Source organism: Bufo bufo, chromosome 6 (assembly GCF_905171765.1).
Source record: "Bufo bufo chromosome 6, aBufBuf1.1, whole genome shotgun sequence".
Taxonomy (NCBI): domain Eukaryota; kingdom Metazoa; phylum Chordata; class Amphibia; order Anura; family Bufonidae; genus Bufo; species Bufo bufo.
Window position 1 is genome coordinate 277,932,093 of NC_053394.1, and position 27,177 is coordinate 277,959,269.

At 43.9% G+C, this 27,177-nt stretch overlaps 1 protein-coding gene across 1 annotated transcript in view; it reads right to left on the reverse strand.

Annotated features, from left to right (window-relative positions):
* Positions 1 to 22,665, reverse strand: part of LOC121005655 (corticotropin-releasing factor receptor 1) — a 197,449-nt gene extending 174,784 nt beyond the window's left edge. Inside the window, exons 1-2 of the mRNA XM_040438428.1 lie at positions 22,533 to 22,665; positions 18,496 to 18,615 (exon numbers count right to left, since the gene is read on the reverse strand). Of these exons, the coding sequence (XP_040294362.1) occupies positions 18,496 to 18,615; positions 22,533 to 22,665 (253 nt within the window). The remainder of the gene's footprint in view (positions 1 to 18,495; positions 18,616 to 22,532) is intronic.
* Between the last annotated feature and the right edge of the window lie 4,512 nt (positions 22,666 to 27,177).

The window sequence follows — 27,177 nt, forward strand, 5'->3', positions numbered from 1 at the left end:
GTTTATGTATATTTTTTACCCTACACCTTTCCTTCTGAATTGTTCTAGTCCCTCCTTCCATTCCTCCCCCATTCTTATTACCTTGCCCCCGGTCTCTATCTGCACTATCTTCCCCTCCTATAACGTAATTACCCTCCCCCCCAGTCCCTAGTTTAAACACTCCTCCAACCTTCTAGCCATCTTTCTCCCCAGCACAGCTGCCCCTTCCCCATTGAGGTGCAGCCCGTCCCTACGATAGAGCCTGTTGCCGATAGAAAAATCGGCCCAGTTCTCCAGGAACCCAAACCCCTCCATCCTACACCAGTTCTTGAGCCACTTGTTAATCTCCCTAATCTCCCATTGCCTTTCTTGTGTGGCTTGTGGTACAGGCAGTATTTCGGAAAATACTACCTTAGAGGTCCTTGCCCTCAGCTTTTGACCTAAATCCCTGAAATCATTTTTAAGGACTCTCCACCTACCTCTAACTTTGTCATTCGTTCCGATATGGACCATGACCGCTGGATCGTCTCCAGCCCCTCCCAGTAATCTGTCAACCCGATCCGCGATGTGTCGAACTCTAGCGCCAGGAAGACAGCACACTGTTCGGCGATCACGGTCTTTGTGACAGATTTCCCTATCTGTTCCCCTAATAATGGAGTCTCCCACTACCAGCACCTGTCTGGCCTGCCCTGCTCTCCTGGTTCCCTGCTTACTGGAGCTGACATTCCCCTGACTGGCAGAGGAAGTGTCTGGCTGCAGCAGTGCCGTCCCCGGACTGACATCCCCCTCATCTGCCAAACGTGCAAACTTGTTGGGGTGTGTCAGATCAGGGCTAGCCTCCCTGGCACTCTTCCCTCTACCCCGCTTTCTAACTTTTACCCAGCTAGCTACCTCACTTTCCTCCGCCTCCTCTCTGTCACCCTCCCCCTCATCTACCCCAAAGAGTGCTTGCTCGGTGAGAAGCAAACTCTTTTGCAAATTATCAATGCCTCTCAGTGTTGCAACTTGCCCATTTAGAGACTCGATCTGCGATTCCAAACGGGTAATTTGCTCACATCTAGAACAAAGATATACACCCTCGAACGGATGTTCCAGGACTGCATACATCATGCAAGATGTGCACTGGACTGCGTTGTAAATTGTGCAACACATACTAAATGGGGATTACAACAGTATAAAAGTAAAACAGTATAAATGATTTAGATTTAGACCCTGTCTGCTGTAGTTGAAGGACCACGTAAAATTAAGCCAACAACACACAAGGAAATTATATCCAACCTTAGTTTCCAAACTCCTTTTCTTGAACTCCTTATTTTTTAACTCCACTTTATAAGAAGCCACTTAGTAGAGCAAGCCTCAGAAAGAGCAGGCTCTGAAGAGTATAAGTGGCTCAATTTATAGCACCTGGTTGCCCCAGGCACTCGCCTTAATTAAGCAGAGAAAAAAATAAATAAAAAAAAAATAAAAAAAAGATTTTAAATGCAAGTACAAAAATACAAACACTTAACTTTCAATGATCTCTGCTGCAATCCACACTCAGCCACCTGCAATCACTCCCACAAAACCACACACAGCTCTAGAACTCCTTATTTTTTAACTCCACTTAATAAGTAGCCACTTAGTAGAGCAAGCCTCAGAAAGAGCAGGCTCTGAAGAGTATAAGTGGCTCAATTTATAGCACCTGGTTGCCCCAGGCACTCGCCTTAATTAAGCAGAGAAAAAAAAAAAAAAAACGATTTTAAATGCAAGTACAAAAATACAAACACTTAACTTTCAATGATCTCTGCTGCAATCCACACTCAGCCACCTGCAATCACTCCCACAAAACCACACACAGCTCTAGAACTCCTTATTTTTTAACTCCACTTAATAAGAAGCCACTTAGTAGAGCAAGCCTCAGAAAGAGCCAGCAAGCCTCAGAAAGAGCGAGTACCAAAACCTTAGCAACGCCCACAAAATGACTAGTTTTTATTATGTTGACCACCTATGTTGTTCATCTTGGGGAAATTTTGACATTTTACCCTTTTGGCTTTTTTAGTAAAACTGAATTTAGGTGGACAAAATGAATAGCATTTTTTTCCACAATTTTTTTTATTTAGTGGCCTTTCATATTCACCATGTGGCCTTGAAAAAACACACATTACCACGCATTCATATACTCCTGCCGTTTGGAATAATACCAAATATAGATTTGTTTTTACAGATATTTTGGGCTCACAGGAAGACTTCAAAGGATTGCAGCACATTACATAGTAGGGCCTCATGCACACGACCGTTGTTTTATTCCGTGTCCGTTGTTCCGTTTTCCGTGATTTTCTGCGGACCCATTGACTTTCAATGGGTCCGTTGAAAACTCGGAAAATGCACCGTTTGTCATCCGCATCCGTGATCCGTGTTTCCAGTCCGTGAAAAAAAATAGAACCAGTCCTATTTTTTTCACGGAAAACGGTTTGCGGACCCATTCAAGTCAATGGGACCGTGAAAAAACATAGAGGCACACAAGATTGTCATCCGCGTCCGTTTTTTTCCTATCATTTGCATGGCAAACTTGACTTTTTTTTTACTTTCCTTCATGTCTGGTGATCCTCCAAAAAATAAAGGAAGACACATGGAAACAAAAACGGAAACGGATCACGGAACAACGGAACCCCATTTTGCGGAACGGAACACAACAACGGTCGTGTGCATGAGGCCTAACATAGTAACATAGTAATCAAGGCCGAAAAAAGACATTTGTCCATCCAGTTCGGCCTGTTAGCCTGCAAGTTGATCCAGAGGAAGGCAAAAAAAAAAAACAGTGAGGTAGAAGCCAATTTTCCCCACTTTAGGGGAATAAAAAATTCCTTCCCGACTCCAATCAGGCAATCAGAATAACTCCCTGGATCAACGACATTATAAATTTTGGAGGCCTACTTTTCTATTGCTGATTTTAGGGCACCCTACCTCCAGAACACATGTTGTACAGTACCAAAACATGAGAAACACCCACAAAGTGACCACATTTTAATATGTTGACCCCCTAAGGTATTCATCCTGGGAAATTTGGCTTTTGGCTTTTGGCTTTTTTTTTGAAAAATTATGAATTTACGTAGACAAAATGAAAGTACTTTTTAACCATACTGCCAGAACAGATTTTGTCAACTGCATAAAAAAATGTTGTCAAGAACATAAAAAGCACCTTCTATATAATGAACCTCTCTTCACTGGCAACTAAGCTCTACTGCCTTATCTGGATTTTGGGTGTCCCAATCAGAGCCACCAGAGCTTGTAGTTAAAGTGCCTTCAATGGGTTCATACTCAGAACCGGAGTCTTCCACACAACTTTCCTCACTGGAGGAACAAACAAAAGCATACACCTCTTCAGCGCAGAAATGTCTGCGCGTCATTTTATTTTATGTGAATGACCAAAAGTGTATTCAAATAAAGATGTGTTCAAATATACGTATGTGTGCTTATGTGTGTGCTTTTTTTTTTTATAAAAAAGAACACCTATCTGTATATATCAAACACACGACTATTCTAATTATTAGTAAAAGTCATAAAGCCTTTTTTCTTTTTTCCTAAAGGTAAAATGCATGCAGATAAATTATGCTCTGAAAAGAACTCTGTGTATACTTTTTTTTATGAAAAAAAAAGAAAAGAAGTATGTGTACACACAACAAATTTATAGACGGTTATATAATTTACAAACCGGATTACAAAAAAGTTGGGACACTATACAAATCGTGAATAAAAACTGAATGCAATGATGTGGAGGTGCCAACTTCTAATATTTTATTCAGGATAGAACATAAATCACGGAACAAAAGTTTAAACTGAGAAAATGTACCATTTTAAGGGAAAAATATGTTGAATGAGAATTTCATGGTGTCAACAAATCCCCAAAAAGTTGGGACAAGGCCATTTTCACCACTGTGTGGCATCTCCCCTTCTTCTTACAACACTCAACAGACGTCTGGGGACCGAGGAGACCAGTTTCTCAAGTTTAGAAATAGGAATGCTCTCCCATTCTTGTCTAATACAGGCCTCTAACTGTTCAATCGTCTTGGGCCTTCTTTGTTGCACCTTCCTCTTTATGATGCGCCAAATGTTCTCTATAGGTGAAAGATCTGGACTGCAGACTGGCCATTTCAGTACCCGGATCCTTCTCCTACGCAGTCATGATGTTGTGATTGATGCAGAATGTGGTCTGGCATTATCTTGTTGAAAAATGCAGGGTCTTCCCTGAAAGAGATGACGTCTGGATGGGAGCATGTGTTGTCGGGTGGTAATCCGACAATGTTGTTCTAGAACCTGGATATATTTTTCTGCATTGATGGTGCCTTTCCAGACATGCAAGCTGCCCATGCCACACGCACTCATGCAACCCCATACCATCAGAGATGCAGGCTTCTGAACTGAACGTTGATAACAACTTGGGTTGTCCTTGTCCTCTTTGGTCCGGATGACATGGCGTCCCAGATATTCAAAAAGAACTTCGAATCGTGACTCATCTGACCACATAACAGTCTTCCATTTTGCCACACTCCATTTTAAATGATCCCTGGCCCAGTGAAAACGCCTGAGCTTGTGGATCTTGCTTAGAAATGGCTTCTTCTTTGCACTGTAGAGTTTCAGCTGGCAACGGCGGATGGCACGGTGGATTGTGTTCACTGACAATGGTTTCTGGAAGTATTCCTGAGCCCATTCTGTGATTTCCTTTACAGTAGCATTCCTGTTTGTGTTGCAGCGTCGTTTAAGGGCCCGGAGATCACGGGCATCCAGTATGGTTTTACGGCCTTGAGCCTTATGCACAGAGATTGTTCCAGATTCTCTGAATCTTCGGATGATGTTATGCACAGTTGATGATGATAGATGCAAAGTCTTTGCAATTTTTCGCTGGGTAACACCTTTCTGATATTGCTCCACTATCTTTCTGCGCAACATTGTGGGAATTAATGATCCTCTACCCATCTTGGCTTCTGAGAGACACTGCCACTCTGAGAAGCTCTTTTTATACCCAATCATGTTGCCAATTGACCTAATTAGTGTTAATTGGTCTTCCAGCTCTTCGTTATGCTCAAATTTACTTTTTCCAGCCTCTTATTGCTACTTGTCCCAACTTTTTGGGGATTTGTTGACACCGTGAAAATTGGAATCAATGTATTTTTCCTTTAAAATGATACATTTACTCGGATTAAACGTTTGATCTGTCATCTACGTTCTATTACAAATAGAATATTGACATTTGCCATCTCCACATCATTGCATTCAGTTTTTATTCACAATTTGTTTAGTGTCCCAACTTTTTTGGAATCCGGTTTGTACATAAGACCGCTATACACTGACGATACAAAAAATAAATACCTGTCACAAACAAAAAACCTAGACTTATACTAACTACACTAAAACTAATAACTATGCGCTATGACAAAAATGTGTGCGTGTTTGTATATTTTACGCATGCACATAAAAGACCCTCTATACTTACTATAGCTAAAACTAGTAACCTTTTAAAAATATTTTTATTCTCTATGGCGGTATTATTCAGTCACTGTATGGTTGTATTATCCGGTCACGGTGTGGTGATGTTATCCAGTTATTCTGTTGCTGTATTATTCAGTTACTGTACAGTAGGTTGGTAATATCTGGTCAGTGTGGTGGTTTTATCCAATTACTCTATGGCAGTATTATTCAGTCACTGTTATGGTGGTATTATTTGGTCACAGTGTGGTGATGTTATCCAGTTTGAGTTAGTACTTTGACACCACAGGTATTTTACAGAAATCAATGCATAGCTGACCATGCAAAATGAAAATTGCAAGTTTTCCACAAATATGGCACTTCAGTGTCTAATATGTTGTGTCCAGCTTGTGCCACGCCTTTTAATTGTTGAATTGGTTCTACTGGGCACTGAAATGCCATTAATGTGGTCTTAAAGTGTTATTTTGGTACTATGCAGGATTCAGGAGGGAAAGACCTTTTGCAGTGCCTATTTTCATGGTTTGGTTTACAGATGCTATGTTGCTTTCAAGCCTCTGAGGTGCCAGTACCGCCACCTCCTTACAATGGCTATATGTTTTAGAATTTTTCCTTGAGGAAGATGTGTGAGGGCTTTTTTTTTTTTGTGGGATGAGTAGTCATTATTATTGTAACTATTTTAGGATACATACAACTTTTTGATCCCTTTTTATTTAGGTTTTTGTGAAGCAAGGTAAAGAAAAAGCAGCAATTCTGTCTTTTTTTATTCTATTGCGGTGTGCACTTGTCACGGCCAGTGGTATGTTTTGTGACACTTTCCTTCACTTGGTTGCCCGTGGCAACGTGTGGTGTTGTGTGCATGTGGTGGCAGTGTCTCAGCCCTATGGCTGATCCCCAGGACATGATTGCCATGCATGCCGTTGCCCGCGGCAACAGGTGAAGTGTGTTTGTTTATGTGTGTATTCCCCTTTAAGAGTCCGTCTTCCCTTGCCTGGTGTTGGAAGGGTTAAATCCCTTCTGTGTGTGTGAACACTGGGTGTGTCTGTGTGGGTGTGGCTACTTGGGCCTATAAAGCCTCAGTGAATATCACTTGTCTGAGGGGTACTTCAGCCATGGTTAGCTGGAGCAGCCTCCTGTGTATTCCATCTGCCAGTGGGGGCCACCCTTGTGGTCATAGGTTTATGTATGGTGTTTAGAAGATGTTTGTTTGGTCTTTATTTATTGCAGTATATGGTTTCCTGGGTTCCCGTGTGATGTCTGTGTGTGCGGTGTCCTGTGTGTTGTTTGTGGACAGCAGCACTTGCACGTGGGTTCCAGGTTGTGTGTCTGTGGCAGGTAAGTGTGGTTCTAGTTGCACTTACCTGCCATTGCCATAGGTCTGTTTATGTCCCCCTTTCTTTATAGCTTGGCCACCTTAGACTCCTGTTACTCCGTGTCCAGGAGGAACGGGCTGTCTACCCAGCTCCTAGTACAGGGGTCGTCGGAGGGTCAGAAGGGATCCAAGGTTCCTGAGCATGAGCCCTCCTACCTTCAAGGGTGGCTCATGCAGCTAGGAGTCAGGGTCAGATTAGGGAAGCTCTAGGAGGTGATTTGCTCCCTAATTCTGTGGTACTGGTCAAGTAGTGACCTAGCATCTCCTGATACCGCACGGCTGAGGGTTTTCCCCATCCTCAGCCGTGACAGCACTATGTGGGAAAATGACATTAACTTTATTCTGCTGATCTGTTGACTTTTTCATTGCTGTTATTTAAGGGTACATAAGATCTTTTGATTGCTTTATATTATGGTTTTTGCAAGGAGAAGTGACAAAAAAATGGCTGTTCTGGCATAGTTTTTATGTATTGTTATGGTGTTCATCTGATGGGGTAGATCATGTGATATTCTTTTAACCACCTCAGCCCCCAGTGCTTAAACACCCTGAAAGACCAGGCCACTTTTTACACTTCTGACCTACACTACTTTCACCATTTATTGCTCGGTCATGCAACTTACCACCCAAATGAATTTTACCTCCTTTTCTTCTCACTAATAGAGCTTTCATTTGGTGGTATTTCATTGCTGCTGACATTTTTACTTTTTTTGTTATTAATCGAAATTTAACGATTTTTTTTGCAAAAAAATGACATTTTTCACTTTCAGTTGTAAAATTTTGCAAAAAAAATGACATCCATATATAAATTTTGCTCTAAATTTATTGTTCTACATGTCTTTGATAAAAAAAAAATGTTTGGGTAAAAAAAAAATGGTTTGGGTAAAAGTTATAGCGTTTACAAACTATGGTACAAAAATGTGAATTTCCGCTTTTTGAAGCAGCTCTGACTTTCTGAGCACCTGTCATGTTTCCTGAGGTTCTACAATGCCCAGACAGTACAAACACCCCACAAATGACCCCATTTCGGAAAGTACACACCCTAAGGTATTCGCTGATGGGCATAGTGAGTTCATAGAACTTTTTATTTTTTGTCACAAGTTAGCGGAAAATGATGATTTTTTATTTTTATTTTTTTTTTCTTACAAAGTCTCATATTCCACTAACTTGTGACAAAAAATAAAAACTTCCATGAACTCACTATGCCCATCACGAAATACCTTGGGGTCTCTTCTTTCCAAAATGGGGTCACTTGTGGGGTAGTTATACTGCCCTGGCATTCTAGGGGCCCAAATGTGTGGTAAGGAGTTTGAAATCAAATTCTGTAAAAACTGACCAGTGAAATCCGAAAGGTGCTCTTTGGAATGTGGGCCCCTTTGCCCACCTAGGCTGCAAAAAAGTGTCACACATCTGGTATCTCCGTATTCAGTAGAAGTTGGGGAATGTGTTTTGGGGTGTCATTTTACATATACCCATGCTGGGTGAGATAAATATCTTGGTCAAATGCCAACTTTGTATAAAAAAATGGGAAAAGTTGTCTTTTGCCAAGATATTTCTCTCACCCAGCATGGGTATATGTAAAATGACACCCCAAAACACATTCCCCAACTTCTCCTGAATACGGAGATACCAGATGTGTGACACTTTTTTGCAGCCTAGGTGGGCAAAGGGGCCCATATTCCAAAGAGCACCTTTCGGATTTCACTCGTCATTTTTTACAGAATTTGATTTCAAACTCCTTACCACACATTTGGGCCCCTAGAATGCCAGGGCAGTATAACTACCCCACAAGTGACCCCATTTTGGAAAGAAGAGACCCCAAGGTATTCGCTGATGGGCATAGTGAGTTCATGGAAGTTTTTATTTTTTGTCACAAGTTAGTGGAATATGAGACTTTGTATGAAAAAAAAAAAAAAAAAAAAAAATCATCATTTTCCACTAACTTGTGACAAAAAATAAAAAATTCTAGGAACTCGCCATGCCCCTCACGGAATACCTTGGGGTGTCTTCTTTCCAAAATGGGGTCACTTGTGGGGTAGTTATACTGCCCTGGCATTTTCCAGGGGCCCTAATGTGTGGTAAGTAGGTAAATGACCAGTGAAATCCGAAAGGTGCTCTTTGGAATATGGGCCCCTTTGCCCACCTAGGCTGCAAAAAAGTGTCACACATCTGGTATCTCCGTACTCGGGAGAAGTTGGGGAATGTGTTTTGGGGTGTCTTTTTACATATACCCATGCTGGGTGAGAGAAATATCTTGGCAAAAGACAACTTTTCCCATTTTTTTATACAAAGTTGGCATTTGACCAAGATATTTCTCTCACCCAGCATGGGTATATGTAAAATGACACCCCAAAACACATTCCCCACCTTCTCCTGAGTACGGAGATACCAGATGTGTGACACTTTTTTGCAGCCTAGGTGGGCAAAGGGGCCCATATTCCAAAGAGCACCTTTCGGATTTCACTCGTCATTTTTTACAGAATTTGATTTCAAACTCCTTACCACACATTTGGGCCCCTAAAATACCAGGGCATTATACCTACCCCACAAGTGACCCCATTTTGGAAAGAATAGACCCCAAGGTATTCGCTGATGGGCATAGTGAGTTCATGGAAGTTTTTATTTTTTGTCACAAGTTAGTGGAATATGAGACTTTGTATGAAAAAAAAAAAAAAAAAAAAATCATCATTTTCCACTAACTTGTGACAAAAAATAAAAAATTCTAGGAACTCGCCATGCCCCTCACGGAATACCTTGGGGTGTCTTCTTTCCAAAATGGGGTCACTTGTGGGGTAGTTATACTGCCCTGGCATTTTCCAGGGGCCCTAATGTGTGGTAAGTAGGTAAATGACCAGTGAAATCAGAAAGGTGCTCTTTGGAATATGGGCCCCTTTGCCCACCTAGGCTGCAAAAAAGTGTCACACATCTGGTATCTCCGTACTCGGGAGAAGTTGGGGAATGTGTTTTGGGGTGTCTTTTTACATATACCCATGCTGGGTGAGAGAAATATCTTGGCAAAAGACAACTTTTCCCATTTTTTTATACAAAGTTGGCATTTGACCAAGATATTTATCTCACCCAGCATGGGTATATGTAAAATGACACCCCAAAACACATTCCCCAACTTCTCCTGAGTACGGCGATACCAGATGTGTGACACTTTTTTGCAGCCTAGATGCGCAAAGGGGCCCAAATTCCTTTTAGGAGGGCATTTTTAGACATTTGGATACCAGACTTCTTCTCACGCTTTGGGGCCCCTAGAATGCCAGGGCAGTATAAATACCCCACATGTGACCCCATTTTGGAAAGAAGACACCCCAAGGTATTCAATGAGGGGCATGGCGAGTTCATAGAAATTTTTTTTTTTTGGCACAAGTTAGCGGAAATTGATATTTTTTATTTTTTTCTCACAAAGTCTCCCGTTCCGCTAACTTGGGACAAAAATTTCAATCTTTCATGGACTCAATATGCCCCTCACTGAATACCTGGGGGTGTCTTCTTTCCGAAATGGGGTCACATGTGGGGTATTTATACTGCCCTGGCATTCTAGGGGCCCTAAAGCGTGAGAAGAAGTCTGGAATATAAATGTCTAAAAAATTTTACGCATTTGGATTCCGTGAGGGGTATGGTGAGTTCATGTCAAATTTTATTTTTTGTCACAAGTTAGTGGAATATGTGACTTTGTAAGAAAAAAAAATAATAATTCCGCTAACTTGGGCCAAAAAAATGTCTGAATGGAGCCTTACAGGGGGGTGATCAATGACAGGGGGGGTGATCAATGACAGGGGGGGTGATCAATGACAGGGGGGGTGATCAATGACAGGGGGGGTGATCAATGACAGGGGGGGTGATCAATGACAGGGGGGTGATCAGGGAGTCTATATGGGGTGATAACCACAGTCATTGATCACGCCCGTGTAAGGCTTCATTCAGACGTCCGGATGCGTTTTGCGGATCCGATCCATCTATCAGTGGATCCGTAAAAATCATGCGGACGTCTGAATGGAGCTTTACAGGGGGGTGATCAATGACAGGGGGGTAATCAATGACAGGGGGGTGATCAGGGAGTCTATATGGGGTGATCACCACAGTCATTGATCATGCCCCTGTAAGGCTTCATTCAGACGTCCGGATGCGTTTTGCGGATCCGATCCATCTATCAGTGGATCCGTAAAAATCATGCGGACATCTGAATGGAGCTTTACAGGGGGGTGATCAATGACAGGGGGGTAATCAATGACAGGGGGGTGATCAGGGAGTCTATATGGGGTGATCACCACAGTCATTGATCATGCCCCTGTAAGGCTTCATTCAGACGTCCGGATGCGTTTTGCGGATCCGATCCATCTATCAGTGGATCCGTAAAAATCATGCGGACATCTGAATGGAGCTTTACAGGGGGGTGATCAGGGAGTCTATATGGGGTGATCACCACAGTCATTGATCATGCCCCTGTAAGGCTTCATTCAGACGTCCGGATGCGTTTTGCGGATCCGATCCATCTATCAGTGGATCCGTAAAAATCATGCGGACGTCTGAATGGAGCTTTACAGGGGGGTAATCAATGACAGGGGGGTGATCAATGACAGGGGGGTGATCAGGGAGTCTATATGGGGTGATAACCACAGTCATTGATCATGCCCCTGTAAGGCTTCATTCAGACGTCCGGATGCGTTTTGCGGATCCGATCCATCTATCAGTGGATCCGTAAAAATCATGCGGACATCTGAATGGAGCTTTACAGGGGGTTGATCAATGACAGGGGGGTAATCAATGACAGGGGGGTGATCAGGGAGTCTATATGGGGTGATCAGGGGTGATCAGGGGCTAATAAGGGGTTAATAAGTGACGGGGGGGGGGTGTAGTGTAGTGTAGTGGTGCTTGGTGGGACTTTACTGAGCTACCTGTGTCCTCTGGTGGTCGATCCAAACAAATGGGACCACCAGAGGACCAGGTAGCAGGTATATTAGACGCTGTTATCAAAACAGCGTCTAATATACCTGTTAGGGGTTAAAAAAAACACATCTCCAGCCTGCCAGCGAACGATCGCCGCTGGCAGGCTGGAGATCAACTCTCTTACCTTCCGTTCCTGTGAGCGCGCGCGCCTGTGTGCGCGCGTTCACAGGAAATCTCGCGTCTCGCGAGAGGACGCGTATATGCGTCCAGGAGGAATGAATCAACCACCTCCAGGACGCGTCTGTGCGTACAGCGGTCCGGAGGTGGTTAAAGAACTAGTCATTATGGATGCAGCAATATCTAATATGTTTATTTTTTATTTTATTTTTTATACAATAAAAGAAAAAAAAATTGTTTCCATAAGGGGGTCTATAATTGTGTTGCAACAATGGAAAAAGGAGAGTTGATGGTTATTGGGAGTGTATAAGTTAACTATGGTGTGAATCACAATATTTATGGTAGACATGAAGATTATATATCGCCCCCTAGTGTCCATAATCTTTGATAAAATAGTAAAAGCTAAAATGTTTTTAATAGCAATGAGAGCCCCTTTTTTTAAATGGTGGGCATGGAGAGCCTCTCTCCACATATACAGGTGAAACTCAAAAAATTTGAATATTGTGCAAAAGTCCATTTATTTTAGTAATGCAAATTAAAAGGAATTGCATTAATGCAGCTTAAAATTAGAATTTTGTGAAAAGGTTCAATATTCTAGGCTCAAAGTGTCACACTCTAGTCAGCTAATTAATCCATATCCCCTGAGCAAAGGGGACCTGAGATTGTGACTTTGGGGTTTCATAAGCTATAAGCCATAATTATCCAAATTATACCAAATAAAGGCTTGGAATATCTCGCTTTGCATGTAATGAGTCTATCTCATATGTTAGTTTCACCTTTTAAGTTGCATTACTGAAATAAATGAACTTTGCACGATATTCAAATTTTTCGAGTTTCACCTGTATGCTCTTTTGAGCCTTGGTGTTAAGTGACATGTATTAAATTAGAAAGAAAAAAATAAGGGGTTGGGTCAGCACAACCTGCTGCAGGTGCAGATCACTATGGCGAAATACATATACAAACGGAAAATGCAAATGTGATCGCACACTACATCCAGCACTCTGCCCTCCATGCTGGATGAGACATTGGTTTATATTTTGGCCAAAGCATAGTAAGCCACTCACCGCGTCAAGGCTGTCTCATGAGTGGTCCCTAACTCTTGTTCCTACCTGTTCATGGGCCATGACAGCCACATAAAATCCAGGGAATGCAGGTCAGCATGCAAGCCAAGTACACTTTGCTTGTAACCCCGTCCGGTGCCATTACAGCTTTCATCGGATCCAGGGATGCAAGTACCAACATGCATGCTGAACCTACCATATACTTCTCCTGGAGCCAGATGGCTAATGGTAGGTTCTATACAAGCAGACTCAGTTTTATACTGACTTTAAAACCAGCCTCAAGGACAGATTAACTGGTCAGGTGTGCAATGACTCCAAGGAGATCGCCACGCCTCCAATATATACTACAAAGAAAAAAATAAGGGGTTGGGTCAGCACAACCTGCCTGTAGGTGCACATCACTATGGCGAAATACATATACAAACGGAAAATGCAAATGTGATCGCACACTACATCCAGCACTCTGCCCTCCATGCTGGACGAGACATTGGTTTATATTTTGGCCAAAGCATAGTAAGCCACTCACCGCGTCAAGGCTGTCTCATGAGTGGTCCCTAACTCTTGTTCCTACCTGTTCATGGGCCATGACAGCCACATAAAATCCAGGGAATGCAGGTCAGCATGCAAGCCAAGTACACTTTGCTTGTAACCCCGTCCGGTGCCATTACAGCTTTCATCGGATCCAGGGATGCAAGTACCAACATGCATGCTGAACCTACCATATACTTCTCCTTAGAAGTATATGGTAGGTTCAGCATGCATGTTGGTACTTGCATCCCTGGATCCGATGAAAGCTGTAATGGCACCGGACGGGGTTACAAGCAAAGTGTACTTGGCTTGCATGCTGACCTGCATTCCCTGGATTTTATGTGGCTGTCATGGCCCATGAACAGGTAGGAACAAGAGTTAGGGACCACTCATGAGACAGCCTTGACGCGGTGAGTGGCTTACTATGCTTTGGCCAAAATATAAACCAATGTCTCATCCAGCATGGAGGGCAGAGTGCTGGATGTAGTGTGCGATCACATTTGCATTTTCCGTTTGTATATGTATTTCGCCATAGTGATCTGCACCTGCAGCAGGTTGTGCTGACCCAACCCCTTATTTTTTTCTTTGTAGTATATATTGGAGGCGTGGCGATCTCCTTGGAGTCATTGCACACCTGACCAGTTAATCTGTCCTTGAGGCTGGTTTTAAAGTCAGTATAAAACTGAGTCTGCTTGTATAGAACCTACCATTAGCCATCTGGCTCCAGGAGAAGTATATGGTAGGTTCAGCATGCATGTTGGTACTTGCATCCCTGGATCCGATGAAAGCTGTAATGGCACCGGACGGGGTTACAAGCAAAGTGTACTTGGCTTGCATGCTGACCTGCATTCCCTGGATTTTATGTGGCTGTCATGGCCCATGAACAGGTAGGAACAAGAGTTAGGGACCACTCATGAGACAGCCTTGACGCGGTGAGTGGCTTACTATGCTTTGGCCAAAATATAAACCAATGTCTCATCCAGCATGGAGGGCAGAGTGCTGGATGTAGTGTGCGATCACATTTGCATTTTCCGTTTGTATATGTATTTCGCCATAGTGATCTGCACCTGCAGCAGGTTGTGCTGACCCAACCCCTTATTTTTTTCTTTGTAGTATATATTGGAGGCGTGGCGATCTCCTTGGAGTCATTGCACACCTGACCAGTTAATCTGTCCTTGAGGCTGGTTTTAAAGTCAGTATAAAACTGAGTCTGCTTGTATAGAACCTACCATTAGCCATCTGGCTCCAGGAGAAGTATATGGTAGGTTCAGCATGCATGTTGGTACTTGCATCCCTGGATCCGATGAAAGCTGTAATGGCACCGGACGGGGTTACAAGCAAAGTGTACTTGGCTTGCATGCTGACCTGCATTCCCTGGATTTTATGTGGCTGTCATGGCCCATGAACAGGTAGGAACAAGAGTTAGGGACCACTCATGAGACAGCCTTGACGCGGTGAGTGGCTTACTATGCTTTGGCCAAAATATAAACCAATGTCTCATCCAGCATGGAGGGCAGAGTGCTGGATGTAGTGTGCGATCACATTTGCATGTATTAAATTAGGATTTAGTTACCATCATATATGCAATTACTACACAGTGGAGACAGAAATGGAAAAGTAAGTAAACTATAAACATAAAGATAATGTTCAACTGCACAAAACAGTAGACATGACATCCAGGTTTATGGTTTATGGCTGGTCATGGTAACATGGTGTAAAATTTTGTCAGGTTTGCTATGAAGTGGGTCAATCATCATGATGTGCACCAATGTAATAAGTAGTCCAGTCTCATCCTTTAGGATTTCCTATTGTTGGGACTTTTTGCCAGTACTTCTGAACAGTTGAAATCCCATGGGCAAATATGTAATCTTAATCTCCAGAGGTATTTGCCATTCTCCCAGAAGGCGATTTCCATTATTAGTGGATATTATGACAAAGGATATTCCGTTTATAGCGATGAGTAGCTTGATGGGGAGACCTCAGCCATACATGTTTTGTGCTTCATAGTACTGCTGTTAATGGAGCTAAAACTCTGTGTTGAAGGAGGGTAACAGCAGAAAGATCTGTATATGGCATCACAGATTGATATTGCCCTGGTTAATGGTTTTCTGTTTCCGTCCGACTGTCAGAAGTGCCTTTTTCATATGAGAAAAGTGAATTCTGTCTAGTGCATCTTGGGGTGTCATCGGCAAGATGTTTTGGTTTTGGAACCTTATGTGCCCTGTCAATAATTATGTCATGAGTCGAGAGGTCAGGAATTAACAGCCAGGATAGGTTTTGCAAATACTGAACAAGCTCAGACGGAAACATGTGCTCTGAAGTGCCTCTTAATTTTGTTTTGTTTCAGCGTGAACGTTCTTCGATGTCTGACATTTTTGCTTTCAGAGATGTATTTTCTGATGCCATAGCACTGTGGGCATCTATGAAATTGTTCTTCAGAGAAGCAGCAGAGAATATCTCAGGGCCAGCAGCATGTTCTTTATAGTATGCTCTGATAACGGGTTGCTAATAGTGGGATAAGTAAAGGCGTCTAGCTGCTTAGGGTCAGAAGAAGCAGGCCTCACCAAAATACCGACCTTGTCCTTTGCAGCAGGAATCAGTCTCAGCTTTTGTTTGGACTTTGGGAAGGTGATGAATGCTGTATATCAGCTTGTGCTATACCTAATGACAGTGTGTCCGAGGATTGCTGGGTCTTTCAGGCCATGAATTGGAAGCCCCAGGTGATAAACATAGAGGTGAGTCTGGTTCAGAGGTAGCAACTGGTGTCCAGTTTGTGCGCTGAGACCTCAAGGCAGGCAAGGCAGATGCAGGCACATGTCACTGCCACTGTTGCCAATGTCTTTATCTAAGGAGTTTTCTATCTTGTATAGGGTCCTCTGTCTTTCCCATGATGTATGAAGTCCCTGATGGTGTTAATGGACTAATAGTTTCTAGGTTGCAGGAAAAGTGCTCAGACTAGTCGCTGTGTGCCTTCATGTGCCCATCTTTCTCAGCAGCCAAGCCATGCCCTTAAGGTGGGGGGGGGGGGGGCGGGGGGGCCATTATTTTCAAAGGGTTTTTCTGTTACTTAGGTACTTATGGATTATCCTCAGGATAGGCAATCAATTTCAGATTATTAGGGGTCCGAATCCTGGCACCCCTGCTTATCAGCTGTTTTGTGCAGCCACTGGCACAGAAAACTACACAGTGAATGATAGGCTGTCCGCTGTGTAGTTTCAGGACCTGGTCTACTAAAGCTCAGCACCTATTAGCTTCAACAGGAGCTGCGGTACTCTGTCACCGCCAGGGGATGGAGCTTTCTTCTTCCAACTCTGTACATTTTATAGTTTTCAGCACATGGCTGCCTGAAACACCTGATTGGTGGGTGTGCCAAGTGTCAGACCTCCACCAATCTTTTATTAATGACCTGTCTTGATAATAGGTAATTTCTAAGTCCTAGAAACCCAATATCTAAGTCCTAGAAACCCCTTTAATTATAACAAAGAAAATGACCACCTTTTTTAGAAACAGGCTGTTGTGCAGTGGAAGTGGAACCACTGTACCAACTAACAAATTTGACTTTACTGCTAAACCTAAGGGCATTATTCTGGCAGTTCCTCAATTTTTACCAATAATTTTTATACAGGGATCTGGACTTTGAGGCAGGGAATGTACCAGCCACTGCCTCTTGGAGTAGTCTCTGCATGGTTGGCTGGAGACACCAGTGCATAGAACCGAAGGGACAGGCAAAACTCAGTCAGTGACAGACCAAGGTAATGGCAGGCAGAGTACATGCAAATACGTGAAACAGTTGAATAGTCAGGGCAGGCAGTGAAGGGTGAACACAGTAATGCCCCTAGCAGACGAGCGAGTTTTCCGCACGGGTGCAATGAGTGATGTGAACGCATTGCGCCCGCACTGAATCCGGACCTATTCATTTCAATGGGTCTGTGTACATGAGCATTGTTTTTCACGCATCACTTGTGCGTTGCGTGAAAATCGCAGCATGTTCTATATTCTGCGTTTTTCACGCAACGCTGGCCCCATAGAAGTCAATGGGGCTACGTGGAAAACGCATCGCATCTGCAAGCAGGTGCGGAAGCAATGCATTTTTCACTGATAGTTGCTAAGAGATGTTTGTAAACATTCAGTTTTCTATCACGCGTGTGAAAAACGCATCAATGCGCATTGAACCCGCGCGATAAAAACTGAACTGAACGCAATCGCAAAGAAAACTGAACTTGCTTGCGAAATGGTGCGAGTTTTCCTGAACGCACCCTGAACGCATCCGGATCTAATACATATCGTTCATGTGAAAGAGGCCTAAGAGTCAGAAATCGGGCAGAAGTCGGTACACAGGTAGACAAACAGAACAGCACACCGTCGCACGTACTAGCAAGCTAGATAAACCTATTGCTCAGGCTTCTTTTCACAGGGATGGTGCCTCAAGTACCCCAGGTTTGCCAGCTATTGGGTGTTGAAGATTAGGGTGTCTGCGCACTGGCTCTTTTAGAGCCAGAGAGCACACGCGTTCCAGCCAGCAACCACAGCAGGATACAGCACACAGGATTCCGGTGCCCGGGGCTGCTGCTGGATGGCATAGGCGGGTCAGCTGGTCTGGACCATCTGAACATAAGCGGTGACTGCAACAGGGTGGAGTGGCACTCGTGCCCGCCCATGGAAGCAGGATGGTGCCTGATGCACAATACAGGCATAACCAAAGCAATTATCCTTAGGCCTTAATGCAGCTGTATTGTAGACACTATGTTACAGCAGCAATTCCAGATCCTCCGTGGTTCTACTGAACCAAACAAATTACCATAAGCTTCTATCATGGTATCAATATCACAAAATCCCTTTAAAGATATTACAGAAAGTGTTGATGCATACACAATCCATTAGTAATACAATTTTATATACATAAATTCTAAGGAAAAATCTGGGATTTTTCTATACTTTCCCATTCTTAATAGACTGCCATATATGACTTATAGCAATTATTTTCTTATTATCTTCCATATTTTCTAGATAGTATTCTTAAATTACCTGTTGTATTGTACTGTACGCCTTGGAAGTATTCTGGGCAGGGCCTGGCCACCAATTGTCCAGCTGATGTGCGTGGCCAGCATGTTCCAATCATATCAATAGACATATTGCAAGCAAGACCTGTAAGGCACAATGGAAGTAAATATTATATGGCAATACAAAATAAATCAGTTTCACGGCAATGAATTATTGCAGAAATGGCACGATAGCAGCAGAAAAGCATTTAGCGGGCAATGGCTGTGGTAATGGCAGGATGTCACCTACTGATAAAAGCCTAAAGTAGATCCAGTACAATCAATTTTCTATTAAAAAAAAAATCAGGAAAAGTAAAGTCCAATCTCTACCTGAGCTAAACCGTGACATTAAAGTCTTCATGCATCAGTGTTACAGTAATGGTAGCCATACAAATTTATTTTTTACAGCCATAGTAACTACTACGGGCCCTGGGATCCGAGGCCACTCTGGTTCCGAATAGTTTTTAGTTTTATTTGGGAAGGAAGGGGGAGGGGAGAGAATTATGATGTAGCTATCTGCATAGCATCACTATTTGAGTTCCCCTTTGTGCAGAAGATTTGACATATAGCGCTACTACCTGTCCCTTGTTGCTGCTCAAGTAAAACCAGTTAGGCAGTAGTGTTGAGCGCAAATATTCAAATAGCCAATTTTTTTTGCGAATATTGCCACTTCGCTAATTCGCGAATATTTCGACTATAGCGCTATAAATTCGTTATTTCAAATATTCTTTTTTTCGTTATATTTTTTGCTTTCCCACTTCTTAAAAGTAGTTCTTACCTGTTCTGAGGATTCCTGGCTGCTCCAGTCAGTGCCCGTTGCCGCTTCTGCCGACTTCCGTGCTCATGGAGCGTCCCCATCACCATGGGAATGCCTCCATACTAGAATGTACTGTCGGATGTGAGAATTAAGTTGAAATCGTAATGCGATTAATATAACTTGAAGTAATCACATTGCGATTTCAACTTAGAGCTGGGTTTCTAATGGGTCAGCTTGCTCGAATTAACGAAGTTAGGCTACTTTCACACTAGCGTTCAGAGCGGATCCGTCTGGGGTCTGCCCAGACGGATCCGCTCATATAATGCAGACTTTGGATCCGTTCAGAACGGATCCGTCTGCATTATATTGTAGAAAAAATTCTAAGTCTGAAAGTAGCTTCAGACGGATCCGTCCAGACTTTACATTGAAAGTCAATGGGGGACGGATCCGTTTGAAAATTGAGCCATATAGTGTCAAATTCAAACGGATCCGTCCCCATTGACTTACATTGTAAGTCTGGACGGATCCGTTTGCCTCCGCACGCCCAGGCGGACACCCGAACGCTGCAAGCTGCGTTCAGGGGTCCGCCTGCTGAGCGGAGCGGAGGCCAAGCGGAGCCAGACTGATGCATTCTGAGCGGATCCGCATCCACTCAGAATGCATTAGGGCTGGACAGATCAGTTCGGGGCCGCTTGTGAGAGCCTTCAAACGGAGCTCACAAGCGGAGCCCCGAACACTAGTGTGAAAGTAGCCTTAACGAATATGGAATATAGCAGTGCTAAGTTGAAATGGCAATGCGATTAATATAACTTGAAGTAATCGCGATTGAAATTGCGATTTCAACTTAGACCTGGTTTACTATGGTTGGCTTGGTAGAATTAGCGAAGATGAGGAATATGACGAATGTTTTCGTCATATTCCTCAAAACGAAGATAACAAAATATTCTCCATCTTCGTTTTAGCTCCATATTCGTCAACTTCGCTAATTCTAGCAATCAAATAGGAAAGTTGACTATAGAGACAGCTGTGTTTAATTCGCTATGCGATTATATTATTTTGCTTTTTTTTAAAAAATAAATAGAATAATTATAATACTTGATAATTATTATAATTATTCTATTTATAAAAAAGTACCGTATTTATCGGCGTATAACACGCATAGGCGTATAACACGCACCTTCATTTTAAGAGGGAAATTTCAGGAAAAAAATTAAAATGCTGTATGGGGGCGGGGGCCACAGGGAGACGTTATGTTGTATGGGGGCGGGGGCCACAGGGAGATGTTATACTGTATGGGGGTGGGGGCCACAGGGAGACGTTATATTGTATGGGGGCGGGGGCCACAGGGTGACGTTATACTGTATGGGGGCAGGGGCCACAGGGTGACGTTATACTGTATGGGGGCAGGGGCCACAGGGTGACATTATACTGTGCGGGGGCAGCCGCTTGGTGACGTTATACTGTATGGGGCACTAGGGCAGCCCCAAGGTGACGTTATACTGTATGGGGGCAAGAGGGAGACGTTAGTATGGGGAAGTCCCCGTCCACCCCCTATTCATGGAGGGTGAGTGGCTGGAAGTTGGAACCTAGCAGCACTCCTATTGACACTTCAATGCCAGGGAGAAGAAGCAGAGCGGCAGCCTGACAGCAGAGCATAGCTGACCCAGAGCAGTCACCACACACACTACCTGCTGCGCTATCTATCACGGCACAGGCTGCCACCATGTCAGGAGCTCCTACTACAGCCGCTGACTAACTTGTGCCTCTGCTGGGAGCTGACTTCCGGCCCGCGGCGCCCGACTTCCGGCCTGCACAGGAGCGCTGATAACACTGCGGTAAGCAGCCCGGACTTGCTGCACCGGGCTGTGTATTAGAGGAAAACCCGGCGCAACCCTAGCCCTGCTACCTGCCCGCAGGGCTAAGCTGCCTGCACAAACTACCTGCCCGGCGCCCGGAACTGCATGTCCTGGGCGTCGGGCGATAGGAATTCCACACCCCTGTAACATTATATCGGCATTATATCGGCGTATAACACGCATACATCATTTGCCCCCTATTTTCAGGGGGAAAAAGTGCGTGTTATACGCCGATAAATACGGTAATATAATCGCATAGCGAATTAAACAGCTGTCTCTATAGTCAACTTTCCTATTTGATTGCTAGAATTAGCGTAGTTGACGAATATGGAGCTAAAACGAAGATGGAGAATATTTTGTTATCTTCGTTTTGAGGAATATGACAAATACATTCGTCATATTCCTCATCTTCGCTAATTCTAGATATCAAACCAATAGGAAAGTTGCCTTAAGTTAAAATCGCAATACGCGATTATTTAAATCGCATATTAATCGTGATAACTAGAATAATGACGAATATTCGATTTCGACGAATATGAGACTAATATTCTGGCGAATATTCGCTAATTACGTCGAAATCGAATATGGCACCTCCCGCTCATCCCTATTAGGCAGCCTTTTGTATAACTACAGTGTGCAACTGGGAGAAGAGTTCATGTCTCACTTTCTTTTGGAGACCAGTAACCTCTGGTTATGTATATGGCCCACCATAGGCATCTAATACCAGTAGGCTTTGAGTGTGAAAGCAGTGATACGAAGATACATCAGAAAATACCATTTACTATGACTGCACTTTTTGCATGTCTCATTATATAATTAGCTCATGTTCACTATGCTTAAGGCTAGTTTCACACTTGCGGCAGGACGGATCCGACATGCTGTTCACCATGTCGGATCCGTCCTGCGGCTATTTCGCCATGCCCCTGGGCCGCCGCTACGTCCTCATTGACTATAATGGGGACGGGGGCGGAGCTCCGGCGCAGCACGGCGACAGCCGTCGGACTAAAAAACCTGACATGCAGTCATTTTAGTCCGGCGGCCTTTCGCCGTGCACCGCCGTGCTGCGCCGGAGCTCCGCCCCCGTCCCCATTATAGTCAATGGGGACGGAGCGGCGACCCGGGGGCACGGCGAAATAACCGCAGGACGGATCCGACATAGTGAACAGAATGTCAGATCCGTCCTGCCGCAAGTGTGAAAGTACCCTAACGCATCAATCAGGACTTCATTCTTGAAGTTGTAAGACTCTTAGAAAACAGCATGAACATAAAGCAGCACCCTTAGTGGTACCTTTGTTATCTATTACCTTAATCCAGTTTAGATCCTTGAAACTGTGTTAAAGTAAAAAAATATATATTGATACTCCAGACATTAATTATCTCAGTTTATTTGCTGAATGTATTATGACTCACCTGTAATGTTGGAACTATACTGGAGATTTTCACACTGATCCTGAATTGAGGTTAGAGCAAGGCTGACTCCTGCTGTGATGACCTTTAAAAGAAGACATAGCAGATATACTATATTAATATCTAACAGCTCCATGTTGTAACCATACAGCACAGCACTCAGTTTATGAAATTCACAAGTATCTGCAAGACATGTAAACAGGGCCCCCACCTGCCACTAATAATAATAATGGTGTCTTCTTGTGTGGCAGTGGGACTTTTGGACTCCACAGGCACCAGGACAACTGCTACCTCTGCACCCCCAAAGCTACTCCCATGTACACTGTGCTTAAAGGAATTGCCCCATCTTGGCCTTTGATTGGTGAGATTGGAATGACCACAGTAAATGCCGTCCATGGGTGGACGGAATCATGGAAACATCCAAGCCACTGGTGCTGCGCTGTTTCCATAATTCCCCTAGCAGTGAACTGCAAAAATAATAGCACAGCAAACCATGCTGTTTCTGTAACTTTCCAGCTTAGGCTACTTTCACACCTGCGTTAGGTGCGGATCTGTCTGGTATCTGCACAGACGGATCCGCACCTATAATGCAAACGCTTGTATCCGTTCAGAACGGATCCGTTTGCATTACCATGATTACCGTTTGCATTTTTTTTTTGTTCATGATAATGCAAACGGATCCGTTTTGACTTTACATTGAAAGTCAATGGGGGACGGATCCGTTTGAAAATTGAGCCATATGGTGTCAACTTCAAACGGATCCGTCCCCATTGACTTACATTGTAAGTTTGGACGGATCCGTTTGCCTCCGCACGGCCAGGCGGACACCCGAACGCTGCAAGCTGCTTTCAGGGGTCCGCCTGCTGAGCGGAGCGGAGGACAAATGGTGCCAAACTGATGCATTCTGAGCAGATCCGCATCCACTCAGAATGCATTAGGGGCCACTTGTGAGCCCCTTCAAACGGAACTCACAAGCGGAGCCCCGAACGCTAGTGTGAAAGTAGCCTTACAGTAGCCTTATCTCTTTTGCTATATAGATTATATGCAAGTACGCATGAACTGAAGACTTTGAATTACAGCTCCATTTGATAGCAATCTGACTCAAATTGGACTGACTTGTTCTCTGGGTCATTTTCTATCCCCCCTATTGTGGCCATTGTGACTACAGACATTGGGACTTTGTTTTAAATGCGGTATACGTTTTATAGGATTTCTGCAATTTTGGCTTTTTATGATATGTTTTAATCTGTATGTGACATTGATGCTTGTTATGTTTTATGCTTAATTACTATAAAATTTAATGTGGATACCATTTTCGTGTGTTTGCCTGATATTGAGTGACCCCCTATTCAAGTTTTACACCAAATTTTTATCAGCATTTGGGAGTGCTGTGGGGTAGCGCACCTTTCCAAAAGTGGAACAGTGAGAGAGCCACCATCTTTTTTCAATGTTCATGTAATTGCCTGGTCTACCACTAGGTGGCAGCAACATTTGGCAGTGCTAGTTCCAGGGAATGGACTGGATTGTCCATTCTCTATCTCCCTCTAGAAGGAGAAGAAGGGAGAGGAGGAGTTAGCTAGTGATGTGTCAGTCTAGCTTTTCCCCTCCTGGGGAGAGGTTGTGTGAGAGAGACTAGACAAGGGGTGCACAACCTGCGGCCCCCAGAGCCATGGTTTGCGGCCCCTGTCCTGCTGGGCAGAAACACAGATGATCGTGCGATCAGCTGTGTTTCTACCTGGAGCCGCACAATTGCAGGGTTAAAGCTCCTGCCCTGTAGCAGGAGCTGGACAGGTCCCCGGCTGAAAGAGACAGCACAAGACCCGCGGAGAAGGCAGAAGCAGTGTATCAGCGCTTCTGTCTTCTCCTCACACAGGTGAGCTGCGCGCTGTGCAGTTTAGACCCAGCAATCAGTGATCGCTGGGTGTCAGGGGCAGAGGAGTGCAGAGCCCCCAACGGTCTTTTTGGAGCAGAAATATATTTAAAAAAAGAAAAAAATGTAAAATACATAAAAGAAAAAAAACACACACACAACCAACACCATTACAATTATCACTCCATTCATGTGAAACTATACATATTGTATAATAAAACGATCCAACACATATAGGAAACTAATTATAATAGTTTGCATATTTAAATAATGAACAATAGTTTGAATAAAAATGAATGACTTTAAAAAAACAACAACTTAGTTTCCCCCTAATAAAACTGAAAAAATATATTAAAAAGCCCTGTGTTATGTAGTAAAAAGCTGCAAAAGTTCTTTTGGTAGTCCAAAAAATAAAAAAAGTTACAAGTGTTTGAACCACGTGCGCTAAATCACAAAAAAAGTGTCTGGTCATTAAGGCCTTTTCAGGACTGGCCATTAAAGGGTTAACCAATAACTGCTTTCCCGGCTAGTAAGGCCTCATACACACGACCTTACCTTTTCTTTTGGTCTGCAGGACACCAGCCATGTGTGTTCTGCATTTTGCAGAACGGAGTAACGGATGAGGACAGTACACGGAGTACTGTCCGCATCTTTTGCAGCCCGTTGAAATGAATTGGTCTGCATCCAAGCCACATAAAAAAAATGTGTCTCAGATGCAGACTAAAACAATGGCCCTGTGCGTGAGCCTTCAGGGAAAGTGCTTACTGGTTATTGCAGGGCCCCTAGAGTATATCTGGGGGTGCAGAAGGTGGTAAGAACCAGTGAGCGCCGTTCTCTGCAGTGTAAAGCACTCTTTAGTGAATAGGAGGCAGGAAAGAAACATCGCCACTTAAAGGGGTTGTCTGAGTTATGAAAAAAATATATATAGCACTGTAAATCTGATAGGCAGCAATATATAACTGAGCTATGCAAGTTTCCTTATTTCCCTGGTTCTCTTCTGGCTCTTTGTTTACCTGCAATAACCACAATCTCTGCCCTTCTGTAGTATACGGGAGTTGTAATACCCGTTACTACCAAAGGTCACTTGGTGTGCTGTCGTCCCTCCTAATTATGGGGAAGTTGTTATGTCAGTTTTATAAAATGTAATGTAATGTGTGTATTCTCCTGTCACTGAAACTTGCACTTACAGGCCTGCTAGGGGTGTCATTCCTACTTCTAGTCCATAGAGGGAGCTAGGGAGCCCTAGTTTATATAAGGCCAGACAGGGAAGTGCAAGGCAGACGGAGTCTAGTATCTGTAACCTACAGTTGGAGTTTAGACTATGTCTGAGACAAGTCCAGGCCTGAAGCCTGCTGTTCAGGAGAAGATTCCCTCCTGAATACCCATATGCAGAAGCAGGAACATCTTAGCCTAAGGGCCTGAGGAACCATTCAGAAGCTAGGAGAGACTGAGGCAAAGATCAGAGGAGCCAGAGGTACTAAGAAAGACAGAGGAGGTACTTATCTAAGCCCAAATCAAGGATATAAAGCCAGACTTAGGTTAATGGGCCTTGGTGGAGGATTGCTACATTCCAGGATCAGACAGAGTTAGAGTGCAAGCTCCTTTGCTGCAAATCCTGTGTTCAACACTCTGTAATAACCCTGCTGTACTGTATTGCCTGCATCGACCGAATTGCCAAATCGACTGTATGCTGAGGAACTGCGTTTCCAATATTGTCTCTGCCTGCAAACTACTAAAGTTGAAGTTCTGTTTAAGACTACGTTTCCTCAATTTATTCCTGCATCCGCAAACGGCGTGCCACCGTTTACTTGGCACTGGCGTCACGAACTATTTCTACCTATACCTGCCCTTGCAGAGAGTCAGCTGTACCAGGTTAGTGTATATTGCACTACATCACCCAGAAACACCTACTGCACACAACTTGAGTACACTGCACCTCTCTTTTGGCGTCACGAACAGGATACGCACGCTTTCTAGTGCAAGAAGCGTGAACTTTGTGCCTTACACCGTTGCCCTGTGACCAAAGTGACAATTTTCCTGTTTATTGAAAGTGAACTTTGTGGACTGAAAATCATACCCAAAGTGTACCAAAAATTTCCAAAAAGCGCTGTGCAGTATTGCGCTGCACAGAGGAAGAAAATCGCCGCATTGGAGTGTGGTTTTGTGGACTTTAAACATTCCTGCTTGCCGTCAGTGAATAGACAGCGTTTGTACCTAAAGATGGCCGCTGGGCTTGCTGAATTTACTGCTGCGTCACCTTCATCCCGAAAAGGCGGGAAAAATTGGCGCCTTTCTGAGGAAAAAGCGGGAAGAAGGTCAAGGGCAGGCGCCACGGCTTATCTGGACATTTGCATGTCTGCCAGCATGGACACCGCCCTCCATATACTGGAATACCTGGGGGGCGGCTCCCCAATGAAATGGGAGGAGCTGGCTACTCTAATTGACACGACCCTATCGCTCTCCTCAGAAGGATCGAGCATGTTGGATTGTGAGCAGAGTGTTGCTGCAGCGTCCGCACCTGTAATTGAAAAAATGACCGACACCGGTGTAGAGCCAGAAGAGGCTCCACCGGCCTACGCTCTGGGACCGGAGCAACCCGCCTGCCGCACCCGGGAGAAGGAACCCGAGCCCTACTATGGCTCATGGAGGGACTTTTTTCAGCCATCGTTCAAATGGTCTTCCCTGATGGCGGAGATCCGAGAGGCCGCTATCAAGCGGAACATAAAGACTAAGATCGTGTATGAGGAATTGACCAAGACCATCCACGAGAAGCATACG